Here is a 13,944-nt window from a genome sequence, read left to right as displayed (position 1 = left end):
GCCCAAGTAACATGCAAGATTGTAAAAATGTATAGGTATATCATCTGTTTGAGAACAGATAAATGAAGACAATTGGAAGAAAAGCAGCACAGAACGGTATGAGCAGAATGTATAGGGGATTTTTTGTTAGAAGAATCTTAAAAGAGTGTACATAACAATCTGCTAGCCAGTTTTATATTCAGTATCCTTTGGTGTGCTGCTGACAGTGTTCAAAGTGTTGTCTATGCATCATGGCATTTCCATGTAATCCTGCTGATGTGTGGTGAGGAGCTTTGTGTACCTTCTCTTTGTTCTATTAGAGCAAAGATGACAGGTGGCATTTAGACCAGACAAACATCCCACATCCTCCTCTAAGCCAATATTCACCTGAGTTAACATTTGACCACTTTGTACACTGTGTGTGTGTGTGTGTGTATGTGTGACTGCTGTGATAGTCATCCAGCTATGTACACTGTCTTATTGACAAGCAGAGGCAATTCTCTATGGGCTGTCAGGCGTTCATGCGCACACACCTGATGTCCCCTGTTTTGGCCGTAACCTCTGGCATGACTAACGACACACTTCTCACACATCTTAAGATTGCAGCTGCAACCTAATTTCTCAGTTCCACGCTGAAATGGGATGCACAGTAAGACACATGTTTTTATTTGTTGTGCATGTTTACATTCTATGGCTCATGTAGACCTGTCAGTCAAACACAACAGGCCTGCAAGGATGGCTTTTCAAAACCAGAGGATGACAGTCAATTTGGACATGAAACTACTGTTCACTGCCAATAGAGATCTGTTGATGATGTGTCAGCATGTCAACAAATCAAGAGCAAGTACTCGTGAATACATTACCATGCAACATAGCACAAGTTGAATGCCCAAATCCTAGCTCTTGTTTATAAAGTTGTTTACATGGTAACAGTGTTGACACTAAGGCCATATGCCCCGTTGATTCTGTTATTGAGATGTCAGTCTAATTTCCTGGCCATACGGAAGGAGTGTGCGGAGCTTTGGAACCGGTGTGTGTGCGTGCTGCAGGCTGCTTCCTGCCGTGCACTGGCAGACCGCGTGTGTGGTGGGTATGACAGTCCAAATGTCTGCATAGATCCCTCCTTCCTGCCCCCTGTGTTTGTGAACAGGTGGAGCGATGGCAGGCAGGCCACAGGGCTGAGAAAGAATGAGAGGGGAGAGAGGCAGGGGGAGAGAGAGAGTGAAGAGAACTGCAAAACAGAAGGAAGAACAGTCAAAGCTGTATAATGAGTTGCAGACATGACAGATGAGTTGCATAGGGCAGATTGAAAAAGTGTGCAGATAGACGGATTCAGGGGAAGGCAAACAAGGCTGAGAGATTTGTTGTCAGAGTGAGAGTTCAGCGAAGTTTGTATATGTGTGCATGCAATTTAACTGTTTTCTAATTTTTTAATGCATTGATTTGTGTATGTTTTTACATATTTTTGCAATGGCACAACGCAAAATGCTTTTTATTCATACAATAGGCGTAATCCATTCCTTTCAGCTCTACTGCATTACCTACTAACGTCTTAAACCTTCCAACTTAAGCCTTTATAAACTGGGACCCTGTGGCTCAAGGCCGTGCAGAGTTCATAGCTGTGAAAAAGATATAAAGGGTGCCATTGAAGCCAAAGCCCTAAAACCATGAAACCACATTTAAAAAGCTGCTCTCTGCTGACCCATGACCCGTGAGACCATGCTTGTCTATTAATCGTCCATTCTTGAAGCAGTTAGAAAAGTCTGATCCACTCTAAATGGAGACGGGCCCAGCCTTCATGGATCTCCAGGAGACAAAGGCAGCTTCTGATCCCACATCTCCCCACCGCCACACCCTCATTGCACTTTCTCCATACCTCTTATCTGGTGGTCTCATTCAGCGGCAATAGCATATTGAAAAGTTGCGTTTAACATTCAAAAGCTTTGGCGATCTTGTTAGTAAAGCGTGAAATAGCCCTGGCCCTGTCTCTCTCTCTTTTCTTTCGTTCCCCCCCTATTTGCTGGGGAGCTCAATGAGGGGGCATTCTTCTCCCACACAATAGCCTTCTTCAGCATTTCTTCTGTTATTGATCTGAATGGTTGGGAGTGAGGGGCTAAACTTTAGACATCTGGCCCTTTGATGGGGTGGGGGGGGTGGGGGGGTTGATGCCCTGGCAGTATGTGCTGCATGATGTGAAGTGGATTGGGGGGGGGGTGGGCATTTTTGTTTGTTTGAAACTATGGATCCAAAGCTTTACACTATTGAGTTCATCAGGGAAAGTTAGAGAAGTATTTTTATTTATCAAAATTCTGATAAAGCTTTGAAGACAATTTATATATTTAACAAATTGTGTATGTGTGTGTGCTGGTTATTTCATATAGAGAAATTGGTAATTGTGAAAAAGAAAATAAGCAAAGATATATTAAAACATTTGCTCATATTTATTGGTTAAACACACTTTACACATTTCATGTCATGTTTAGATATGTTCAGTGGGATTTGAGTAGTTAAAACCTGATTTTTATTTTTATTCACTGCTGTGCCCACAGTACGACGACAACAACAACAAAAGTGTTCTGGTTTTTGACCCACAGCTGACCTCTCTCCTCTCTCCCTCTGCAGACAGTAGAGAGAAGAAGAGCCCTGCCATGCCCGGTTCTCCTGTGGATGCTAAGACTCATTCCAGATCAGCCCCCAGCAGCAGCGCCAGCTCCACTATGCCACCCCTGCCTTCTGTCAACCCCAGCGGCCCTCGTCCGGCCTCTTTTTCCACCACAGCATGTAAGGGTCATTCTTAAATTCTTTCGTCTTTTGCCCTATAAGCCTCTGGTGTTACTTCTCTTGTTGCTTCTCTAGTTTTCATAAGCTACAGTGTGTTTGGAAATGAGATTTTAATGCATTTTACACCATCATCTGAATTCATGAGTTACACTGAGCTGGAAACGCATTGGCATATGGTTATGTTAGTCACATAAGTAGGTCGAAAACATCTGTCCACTCTAAGCAGGGATCATCTTCATTTCTCCCCTCTTCATCTCACCTTTGCTCGCCAGTGACCAATGGGAATCATCATTCCCCACCAACCTTGAATGCAGTGCCATCTCCACCGCAGCGTTACAGCAACGGACCATCCTCTTCCTCTTCCTCATCGCTGGCCAACCAGCAGCTGCCGGCCACCTGTGGGGCACGCCAGCTGAGCAAGCTGAAACGTTTCCTGACCACGCTGCAGCAGTTTGGCAACGACATCTCTCCTGAGATTGGAGACAGCGTCCGAAGCCTAGTCCTGGCCCTTGTGGTAAGTCTTTCATTACTGTGTTCAAGATCAAAGAATTAAACAAAAAAACAGGCATTTAATCTTTTCTTCATGACTTCAGAATTTTTTTTTTGTTGTTTTTTTTTTTTACTTGAGCACTGCTAATTCAGTTCTTTAATGACTTTCCCTGTCTCCTAGAATTCAACAGTTACTATTGAGGAGTTTCACTCGCGGCTTCAGGAGGCCACCAACTTTCCCCTACGGCCCTTTGTTATTCCTTTTCTCAAGGTAAACATATCTTTATCCTTCTCTCCACCTCTTATATTTGTTTTGCATTATTCCGTTGGACTACTTCCTTTTTCATTGCATGGTATTCCCCCCTCCCCCCACACGCATCCCGTCTGTCAGTTAAATTATAAACCATACATTTCAATGGTTTACATGTGACCTGTCAGAATCATCCAGCCCCACTTAAAGCATTGCCTTCTCATCATCCTCACATATATCTCGGCTGTGGTTATCAACCAAGATGCATTATTAACCACAGAATAACAAGTGGTAAACAGAAAGTCATTGACATCAACATAACCCTAATCCAGGATGATATGAATAATCTATGAGCAATCACAGCTTGTGATTCATGGAAGCAATAATAGAAAAGTAATAGATTCATTACATGCAGTAGGCTATAGATAGGCCTCTGTGTAGGTTTTCTAATTGAATAATGCTTCTCAACACTTCAAAGTAACCAAGATTTCCGTGTTGACTTGACAAGCAACAGATGAGTGTGTGTGTGTGTGTGTGTGTATGTGTGTGTGTGTGTGTGTGTTAAACAGCCTCTTGAGCCCCTTTGTAACCAGGGGAGTCTGCAAGAGTATACTTTTTAGGAGCTCCCCTCAGTAAAGCAGCCCATAAATCTTCAGTCAGTTGTACTGCTGTAACTTCAAGCAGTCAAAATCTGTTCTTTTTCCACACTTACCTCTTACTCACCTTTGGAGCCCCTCCATCTGTCTGTGCCGAGTGCCGAGACAAGAAACCTCTGTTCCACTCCTTATAACGAGGGGGTGGGGTCCTCATAACTTAATTCCAACTCCTTGAGAGTAGTCTCTCTTAAGAAAAAGAGAAAGATGGGGGAGAAAATAGACAGATGGGACAAAGTCAGGGGGTGAGGGACGTGGAAAAGAGAGAGAGAGATGGGTGAGGAGAAGAGAGAGGGAAAAGTGGGAACTCGGAAGTGTGAAACATGCCTATAAAGTGTTCCCTTCCCTTTTTTATGGGCTCCAGTACGCCATATGGAGCCGCTGTCCCGTTAAAAGAGCATTCAGCTGCCAAGGCGCCGCCAATCTAGCATCCGCCCCGCTGAACCCCAGAGAGCCCTCTGCTCAACTGACACACAGCACATGTGTCCGCTAGCTGGGGCCCCAGGGAAAGAAGGGAGGCAGAGGAGGATGGTAGATGGGCAAAAGAGAACTCAGGGAGAGTAGACCATAAAGCAGAGGTATTAGCATCTTTGAAAAGATGGTACAAAAATATGGTGCCAAATAAGTGCCAGAGATGCTGTAAATATTATTATTACTATTAATAATAAAGACAGACCAGAAAAAGTGAGATTAGATTGGAAACTGAATCTACAGATCTTGCTAGACGATGGTTGAAAGCTACGTGATAGAAGGAGGTCTATCAGGAGGAGTCACAAAACGAGAACGATATGGTTATTTCCTTGGTTGGTGAAGAGGAGGGAGAAGAGGGAGTGAGGAAGTGGTGTAATTGCAAACACACCAGAGTATGTTCCTAATTAGGGAAATGCAGGGAACAAAAGAGAGATGGAAAGATAGGATGGAGACAGTCACAGATAAATATATAAAAAACAGGGTAAGGAATGAGGGAGACGTGGAGTTTTTGTATCATTTGTTACAGAATGTTTCTAAGTTTGTAAGCCTCTGTATCATTATGCCTGTCTTTGCTGCAACTAACTTCACGTGCCCAGCACTCATGCCATTAACAAGGAGTTGGTTACCAATTTCAGGAGCAGCTTAGAAAACTCAGTCATTTTCATTTAAATGAGGGAAACCACAGCCACCATGGAAGCAGCCACAGAACAACACCCAGACCCAGACTGAGCCTAACAGCCAGACCTCAAGGAGTCAACGCCCCCCTTAAAACCCCTTTACTCCCAGCCAGGCGTCTTCCCCAGGAGGCAGATCTGCTCTCTGTCTCTTAGCTCTGTTACAGTGTGGTGGTGGTCTGTCTAAGACAGTTCTGGTCTGTTTGCTCCAGACCTCCTCCCCTGGTCTTTAATGACATGTTTCCCTGGCGTTTCTCTCTTTCTGTGTGTCTCTGTCTCTGGATGAATATGTGAGGTATGACTGAAATGTCAAGTCGAGTCAATTTTATTTGTATAGCCCGATATCACAAATCTGAAATTGGCCTCAGGGGGTTTTACAGTCTGTATAGCAATACGACATCCTCTGTCCTTAGACTGTTGATTCGAACAAGGAAAAACTCCTTAAAAGGGAGAGCTACAGAGGAGCGATGTGACTGAATGTGTGTGTGGCAGAAGGTTGATTGAAGCTTCAGCCTTCTGCCACAAAAGAAATAGGAAAACTTAACTTACTTAATTTAATTTTACAATTCTCAGGGCTGCTTTCACAAGTTTATTTCTTTCTTTCTAGGCAAACCTTCCCTTGCTGCAGAGAGAGCTGCTCCACTGTGCACGGGCAGCCAAGCAGACCCCAGCCCAGTACCTGTCCCAGCATGAGCACCTCCTGCTAAGCACCACCCTGGCCTCCTCTCCAGACTCCTCTGAGCTGCTGATGGAGCCTAATGAAGCTGGTACCAAGAGACACAGCCCCAGCAGGTTAGATAAAGGGATAACCTACACTGTATGTTAGTGGAAACATATAAAATGTTAAGATATTAGTTGTCACCCTGCCGCACATTTCTGAAACCACCTACTGCTGTTGCTCTTCTTCAGGGGTAAAGAAAATGGTTTCCATGAACGTCCACCCGTAGCCATGGAACCCGCTGCAAAACGGATTTGCACCATTAGCCCCGCTCCACGACACAGCCCTGCCCACCCGCTGCCCCTCAGCGCCCAGCTCCACCCGACCCCGCCGCCCTTGCAGCACTACGCCCTGGATGACATTGCAGCGCCGCACATTCTGCACCGTGAGCACAGCCAACGCATGCTGGAGATCCGCGAGCTTAAAGACAGGCCCAGACTCCCTGGTAATTATCCAAGTTCTTTTTCAACCAGCTTTGAAAGTTTTGACTGCTGACTTTTATAATATCAAAAATGTTCCTCAATTTTTCTACTCATTTTGTAGCAGTGAGGAATGTTATTTATAGTGAACACATGTTATTGGATAGACCACTTTGCAAATTAGGTAAATACATAAAACCTTCACCTTAATCCGGTTCCTCACACTGGTGAGGAACATTTAGAAATTAACATAGTAACGGGTGGTCTGTGTGTCTGCATTGCCATGGCCATATGAGCGACTGCCCAATATGTCTTAGTAGCCCACATGTGTGTATAAACAGAGCCATACTGTCCAGGGAGGGTTGGATCTACTCTGGTGTATATCTACCCTCCATTTGGGGCTTGTCAGCACACAGTGGAAACAGCAGTAGCTCACAGACACACACTTACACACATACAGAAACACACCTTGATAGGTTCATGGTAGAGGTGCTGTGTTTACGAGGCCTTAGTCCCTTGTCTGACAGCCTCCCGCCCGCCTGCCGCCACTTAACTCACAGGCACACACACACACACACAAACAGTCCACACACTCATGGCTTTGAACTGATGAACACTGATGAGAACCAGGAGTAGAGAAGAGGTCGAGGGGGAGACTAGTGTGTGTGTGTGTGTGTGTGTGTGTGTATAAGAGAATCATTATTCTCTTCAGTAGGTCTAGTGTGCATGCGGCTTCTTGTTGGCTGTTTGTTCCTAAATTTTTAAGAGATTGCGGTTTGCTTAGTCTTTGTTTTTAGTGTATGTGTGTGTGGTGTCTGAGTGTATGGACATGTATCAAGACATTTTTGAGTTCTGTGTGAGCACAAGATTGCGTGTGCAAACTATTATTACTGTTAAATGTGCAATTAGATATTGCTTAAGTTATAGTGTTGTGTAATAACTGAATTGGAATCAGATATTTAACAGTAAGTGTGTGTGTTTTCATGACTGTAATGGTCGGCAGTGAGTGTCAGAGCGGCTGGTTGTGTTTAGAAGTGGAGCCACACCACTCAGCCTGAGTGTCTCCCTACTGGAATGCTGTGAGCTCCAGGAGGGGAGGTGCAAAGGGAAAAGTTTGGGGAGTGTGTGTGTGTGTATGTGTGTGTGTGTGTGTGTGTGTGTGTGGTTGACAGCTGACCTCCAGATGTGTTCAGGCTCTGGGTGCTGGAAGTCTGTTTTGCATCCCAGGCTTCTCTTTTTCTCTTTCACTCTACCTTTCTTGCTCACTATCCCTCAGTCCATCTCGCATCTTTTGTCTCTTATTTTTTTCCTCCCCATTTACCTCAATACTGTCACTTTAACTTCAGGATGTAAGAATGAGCGTCCTTTGACTTTTAAGTAATGTCTCTTCTGCTATGTGAGGAAAGTGTACACAAAGGGTTCGTTGTGTGCTCTAAATGTGTTCGCAGTTAATGATCATAATGAAAACTATTCAACCAGTGTTAACAAATCTTAATAAAGCACCAATTTGCCACAGATACAGACATACACACACACCTTTCACTCAGACTGTCACTTGTGGCTTCTCCTACATTAAGAAGACTGTTAATCACAGTGGCCTGTGGTCTGTCTTATGTGTGTTTTAATCAGGCACTAACGGGGGATACCGCGAGGAGCCGGTGGACCACAGACTGACAGACAGAGAGTGGGCTGATGAATGGAGGCATCTGGACCATGTAAGTCTGTAGACAGGCACCACTGCTAATGGCTTGAGATACCGAAAGAATGTAAAATGTAATTTGTTTTACTGGGGTCCTTAGCAAAACAGTGTTTCACCTTCTCACAGCTTGAAAGGAATGACACATTTGCAGCACATCTGAATGTTATACAAGACATTCACACACACATATGTCATGGAGGTGTAATAAGTGATTCTTGGTTCTTTCCTGTGGAGATTTAGACACTTTTGACAACTAAAGAATAAGTGAAGTGCAAAGAAGTGTTTCTAGAAGCTATAACCCCCACAATTCTTAAATAGCAGGAGTACAACTCCCTCAAATTATATTATATTTAACAACAACCATTGTTAAGATTTGCATACATTTCTTTTTTTTAACAAAAAGTTAAAAGCAAACTCAGTCAATATATTTTGTGTGTCCTATGTCAGGTGTTGAACTCCATTGTGGACATGGTGGAAAAGACACGGAGGTCAGTGAGCGTGCTCAGACGATGCCAGGAATCAGATCGCGAGGAGCTCAACTACTGGAGACGGCGTTCAAGCGAGCAGGAGGATCCTCGCAAAGGAGGCTCAGGCTCCGCTCCCTTCTCCAAGACACACAGCCCCCACTCTGCAGAGTCGGGTGGGTACAGCTATTTTCAATTCAGTGACGTTGGTATGCCACAAAAACCAACAATTAAGTTGTCATTTCTGTGATTGGCGCCCATTGTTTTTCCCTGAAGATTGCTTCATTACTCAGGGATGAAGCCAAACCAATGGAAATCAGTTAGTTGTAACTTAAAGACTCAATTCCCCAAATTTTAATAAAAATATATTTTCATAGTTATCTAAGTGGTGTTATCTAGTCTTTAAGAGTTTGAGTCATCCACCCCAAACATCTGCCATACAACTATATAAGAGTGAAGAGATTTGTGCTTTAAGTCTTAGTTCCTGAAAGTGTGTTATTAACACTCTGGTCAGGACAGCCTTACTTCTCTTTCATACTCATTACACCGTCTAGTGGTCATTAATAGAATTACACCAAAGTCACATATCAGTGTGTTAGTGAGTCCCTCTGCAGTTAGTCCCTCAGTCTGCTGTGTACTGGCAGTGTTCTCTCGGCCTTGCCAGCCTTGCCGTCCCCCTGCTGGTCCATAGTCACAGACAGGTGCCAGGACTGGCCTCAGCCATATCGGCCACAGAAGGGCTGTCCTGCCGTCCTGCCGGCTCAGAGACCCAGAGCTGGCTGACTCGCCAGAGCACCATCTGGGCCCCCAGCCGGGAAGCCTGCCTGCCTGGCCGCCTGGGCTGAGGAGGACTGTAGTGGGGGTGGAAATGGCGGTGGGGAGAGTGTATGCAGGCCTGGTTGAAGAGAGGAGAAGTGGATATAAATGAAAGAAAAGAGAGAACGCGGTTGTGAGACAGAGGATGTATGAGATGGAGAAAGAGGCGATGAGCCAGCCGGCAGTGTTGGGGAGACAGAGCCCGGTAGCGATACAGAAATGAATTAAAATGCAGGGAGAGAGAGATTTGAGGGAACAGACAGAATGTTGACACAGCTTGTTGGTCCGCATTTCCCCTCCAAGCCAAACACATTCCTTTCTAAAGCTGTCAGTTTTCAGATCCGTCCAAGACTCTGATAAACAACAATTACGCTGGTTGTGTGGCCTAGATATGTCGACTTGTTTGCATCGACGACAAAATCAAAGACTAGATGACAAAGATAATATCACTGCCTGCCTGTGTGGCCATTCTCTGTTACCTTGATTGAGCTGTCAACCATTCAAGTCAATGATTATTTCAACAATTTATCATCTTAATATCTTTATAAGCCCTGGCAGGTGCTAATCCCTTCTGTTTCTGCTTTCCTACAGACTCCCAGCGCGACTTTGCCCCGCGGCCAGGCTCAGCATACGTTACAGATGAGATCTGGAGGAAAGCTGGTAAGAAAACTAAAATTTAACTTATTGATTTGTGTCAAAAATGGTCTAGGTTTTGTTAGACACAAATGTAATGCGTTTTATTAAAGCAATAATCAAGATAACAGAAGAAAATCACATGAACCATTAAAGATGGAACACGAATAACAGGCTACTGTATGCTGATGTGTGGTCAATTTTCTGATTTATTATTCACTGATCTACTATTTTACAAGCTTAGCTAAACTTAAAACGTTTGTCTCTCTCAATCTAAAGAAGAAGCGGTGAATGAGGTGAAACGTCAGGCCATGGATGAGGTTCAGAAAGCAGTGGCAGAGGCTGAGCAGAAGGCTTTTGAGATGATTGCTGCTGAAAGGGCTAAGATGGAAAAGACTCTGGCTGATGCAAAGAGGAAGGCTCAAGAGGATGCAATCATGGTCATCAATGAGCAGGAGGATTCCAGTGAGGTGAGCAGACATGTAGATTGTTGAAATTATGCTGAAATTAGACTCATCTTCAGGGGATTTTTTGGAAGAAAAAAGTGGTGAAAAAAACTTGATTCAGTGGAGACACATACCTTCTTTCCCTTTTATATTACTGTAAAAAACTTATGGTTTTCCCTCCTTTTGTTCTCAGTGTTGCTGGAATTGTGGCCGTAAAGCTAGTGAGACATGCAGCGGCTGCAACGCCGCTCGCTACTGCGGCTCCTTTTGCCAGCACAAAGACTGGGAGAGGCATCACCTCATCTGCAGCCCAGGGCTTCAGGCTCAACCCAAACCAGTTTCCGCCATCACTGCAACCAGAGTAGCTGCCATGGCCACAGCAGCAGCAGCAGCAGCAGCAGCCGGGGTGTCTCCTGTCGGCCTGGCTGGGGTCAAGGCCCCTGACAGTGTGCCTTCAGTCTCTAGTCCTGGTGGAGAGAAGGCTTCGGTTGCTTCTCGCTCCTCCACCCCTTCCACCCCCGCCTCGGCCCCCGAGACCAATGGACACTAGGAGGTGAAGGACATCATTGGTTAATGTGTCAGCTATCCTCTCCCTTAACGGGGAAGAATCAGCAGCAAGAGGGAACTATTTGTGGGTTAAGTTAGGATAACAGATTTTTCATCATACTCTTTGGCAGATAAAAAAGGACAGATTATGGATGACTGTTTGAGTGATATGTCAACTGGGACTTTGGCTTTGGCAAAGAACAGAAGGACTCGTCTCGAATGCATCCATTGGATGAACAGATCTCCCTAACAGATGGAAACGCATTTGTCTTCATCCAAAACCCGAAATCTTGGATCTGCGAGGAAAGGAAAAAAAAAAAACTGAGATCAATCGTCAGTTATCTCCGGCTGCGGGGAGGAAGTTATGAAAGGAAGGCATATTAGAAAAGACAGAGGTATAAACACACCTCTCCCCTCGAACTAATTTTCTCACTTTGTTGTGTATAGATTTAAGATGAGGGAGGTGGCGGTGGTAAATGTAAACAGTGTAATAGTACCAGCCATAAAGCATCTGTCTTTGTCCTGTAGGAAAAATCTGACAGTAGACCACATAAGAGTCGCCTCTGCAGCTCTCCTGTACACATAAATATTTGCTCGCCAAGTTCTTGTCAGGTTGTCATATGTGTGAATGCGTGTTTCAAACGCTTGTGCCGTCAGTGAATATTGTAAAGCATAGGAATACTTTTGTCAAAGCAATATTACAATGAAGTGTTCAGGTATCTCAAGCCGTTTCTGCATCACCAAAGTTTTCATTCAATAAAGAGAGAGTTATTGTCATTGCCTGTAACTGTCTTTGTGAACAAGAGATACTTATACACTAATCTTATCTACTTTTATAATGAGCTTAACAAGGAACTCTGGTCACTATTTTTTATTTCTGATCATCAGACATCCTCAAAGAGCAGAGAGAAAGATGATGGTGATTAGATCAAATGAGCGCAGGAAGATTCAGTGATGACTTCATACTGGTTGCAGTTTCATTTTGGTGCTTGTTCACGTCACCAGTTGTGTATGGCAGGGCCAGATGTTGCTTCAAATCTTCCACCATTGCAATGTTTGCATCAGAAGAGCAGTGTGTCGCACAGCATTTAAATGACAACAGAAGGGGAGTTAAGGCATTAAAGTGAAATCCATATTACTTTATTTGAAATGATCAAAAAGGGGAAACGGCTTTCTGGTGCCTATGTTGCTGTGGTGCAGGTTTAAAGCAGCGACTGACCCACGGAGAATCTCAGGAGCTAAACTGTATTTGTTTGTACAGATCATTCTGTTCTTTTTCTTTTGTCACAGTTAGTTTAAAGTCAAAACGTTTAGTGAGGAACTTTATTGTACTCTGCTGTTTCAACTGAGACGTTGTTCTTGTTTTTGTTCGTTGTAAAATGACTTTGTAAAGAATATTATGAGAGAATGCCTTTATTTTGTGAGCCACAATTTTCCCTTCATTCTTTAAACACATCCTTTTGTTATGAGGCATAACTTCATATGAAAAAAGATATCTTGACATGAAGTATGAAATAAAGAAATAGAATTACTTCAAAACATCTTTCTGCTGTTGTGTGACTGATTTAACATTAGGAGGATGTAATGAAATGAAAATAAACCAACCAACCATAAATCATGATTTTATAGGAGTTGAGTATGAAATAAGAGCTCAATTGATTGACATTTAATTAAAACTACTAGCTCAAAAAGCTTCATATAAAAGGCGATGTATCCAGTTAAACCAAACATAATTCATTATTCTGAATCCAATATATATATCATCTAGTCTTGAAGGTTGTGTTTAGCACATTGTTTATCAAGGACAAGCACATCTGCTTTAATTTTGTGCTGCTTTCAACAGGGCTCTTAATATTTCAAGTATTTTATCTGGGGTCAATGGTGTCCAGCTTGGCTCCAAAGGTCTGTTGAATTTAATGAGTGCAGAGCAGAACAAATATCACTTTGATATTTAAGTGATTTCCAACCAGCATTATATGGGACCACAAAAGCTTTTTAGAATAAATTAATTAATTACAGATACCAATTGGTTTCTCAATAAACCTGCTTTTCTGCTAAATTGTGAGGTTCATCTTAAAAGCAACATTTTTTTTTCATGCTGTTTGTCTCCATAATGTTGTGAATCATTCAGTGACTCCTGATGAAATATTCAAGAGGCGTCTTTGAATCCAGGTATGAAATAATGAAGAGGCTCTTTGCCAGATTGATTTGTCCTTAAGTGGATGGAAATTTATTCATTTATAATGTATAATGTTTTCCATCACTGAAGTTAAATTTATATTCAAGTCAGTTCATCTTGAAGATCTTAATTAAAAGGAACAGTTGTTGTTTTGACTTCAATGGTTACCTTAATAATCACTGTGTTTTACATCAAAGAAGCGAAATGTTAATAATGCCATCAAAAGCAGCACATATTAGGAAGTTGTAATATCCTGAATAACCACGAGGTGGCAGTATAAGCTAGATATTTGAGAAGTGAAGTGTCATTTCTTTGCATTTTACTGATGAGTAAAAGTTACATACCCTATATGTGGGTGATTTGTTGTGGAGGCCTATGATGAAAAGCAGTAGATGTTTTGTTTTGTTTTTTTTGTTTTTTTTAAATACAGCCAAGAATACCTCATTTATGAAACTAAAGAATTCATTCATTTGAAGAACTTTCTGTTCACAAAAAGGAGTCAAATATGTATTCATAGTAAGAGCTAAGTTATCTTGAGATGCATTTGAAGATTACACTTTGCTAGTGTCAGTAGGAGTATTAAGATCATGTACTTAAGTAAAAGTATCTCTATCACAATGTTAAAATACTTTCATAAAGAGTTAAGGCCCTCCCCATTAAACTCTTCTTTACACATCATCAACGTTCATCAGTTCAGAGCCTGAGTGTGTGGACTGATGTGTTTATG

At 42.9% G+C, this 13,944-nt stretch overlaps 1 protein-coding gene across 7 annotated transcripts in view; it reads left to right on the top strand.

Annotated features, from left to right (window-relative positions):
• cbfa2t2 (CBFA2/RUNX1 partner transcriptional co-repressor 2) overlaps positions 1–12,579 on the top strand; it is a 39,712-nt gene extending 27,133 nt beyond the window's left edge. For all 7 annotated transcript variants that reach the window (XM_044349566.1, XM_044349572.1, XM_044349573.1 and 4 more), the window contains 10 exons: positions 2,602–2,760; positions 3,033–3,274; positions 3,431–3,520; positions 5,905–6,089; positions 6,207–6,460; positions 8,064–8,149; positions 8,581–8,773; positions 10,005–10,073; positions 10,326–10,516; positions 10,686–12,579. In XM_044349566.1, coding sequence (XP_044205501.1) covers positions 2,602–2,760; positions 3,033–3,274; positions 3,431–3,520; positions 5,905–6,089; positions 6,207–6,460; positions 8,064–8,149; positions 8,581–8,773; positions 10,005–10,073; positions 10,326–10,516; positions 10,686–11,042 — 1,826 coding nt within the window. In that variant the 3' untranslated portion in view covers positions 11,043–12,579. The remainder of the gene's footprint in view (positions 1–2,601; positions 2,761–3,032; positions 3,275–3,430; positions 3,521–5,904; positions 6,090–6,206; positions 6,461–8,063; positions 8,150–8,580; positions 8,774–10,004; positions 10,074–10,325; positions 10,517–10,685) is intronic.
• The last annotated feature ends 1,365 nt before the right edge of the window (positions 12,580–13,944 follow it).

The sequence above is a fragment of the Thunnus albacares genome, chromosome 4 (genome assembly GCF_914725855.1).
Source record: "Thunnus albacares chromosome 4, fThuAlb1.1, whole genome shotgun sequence".
NCBI classification, from domain to species: domain Eukaryota; kingdom Metazoa; phylum Chordata; class Actinopteri; order Scombriformes; family Scombridae; genus Thunnus; species Thunnus albacares.
The sequence above is the reverse complement of the archived record's forward strand: the minus strand, read 5'-3'. Positions and strand labels throughout refer to the sequence as shown.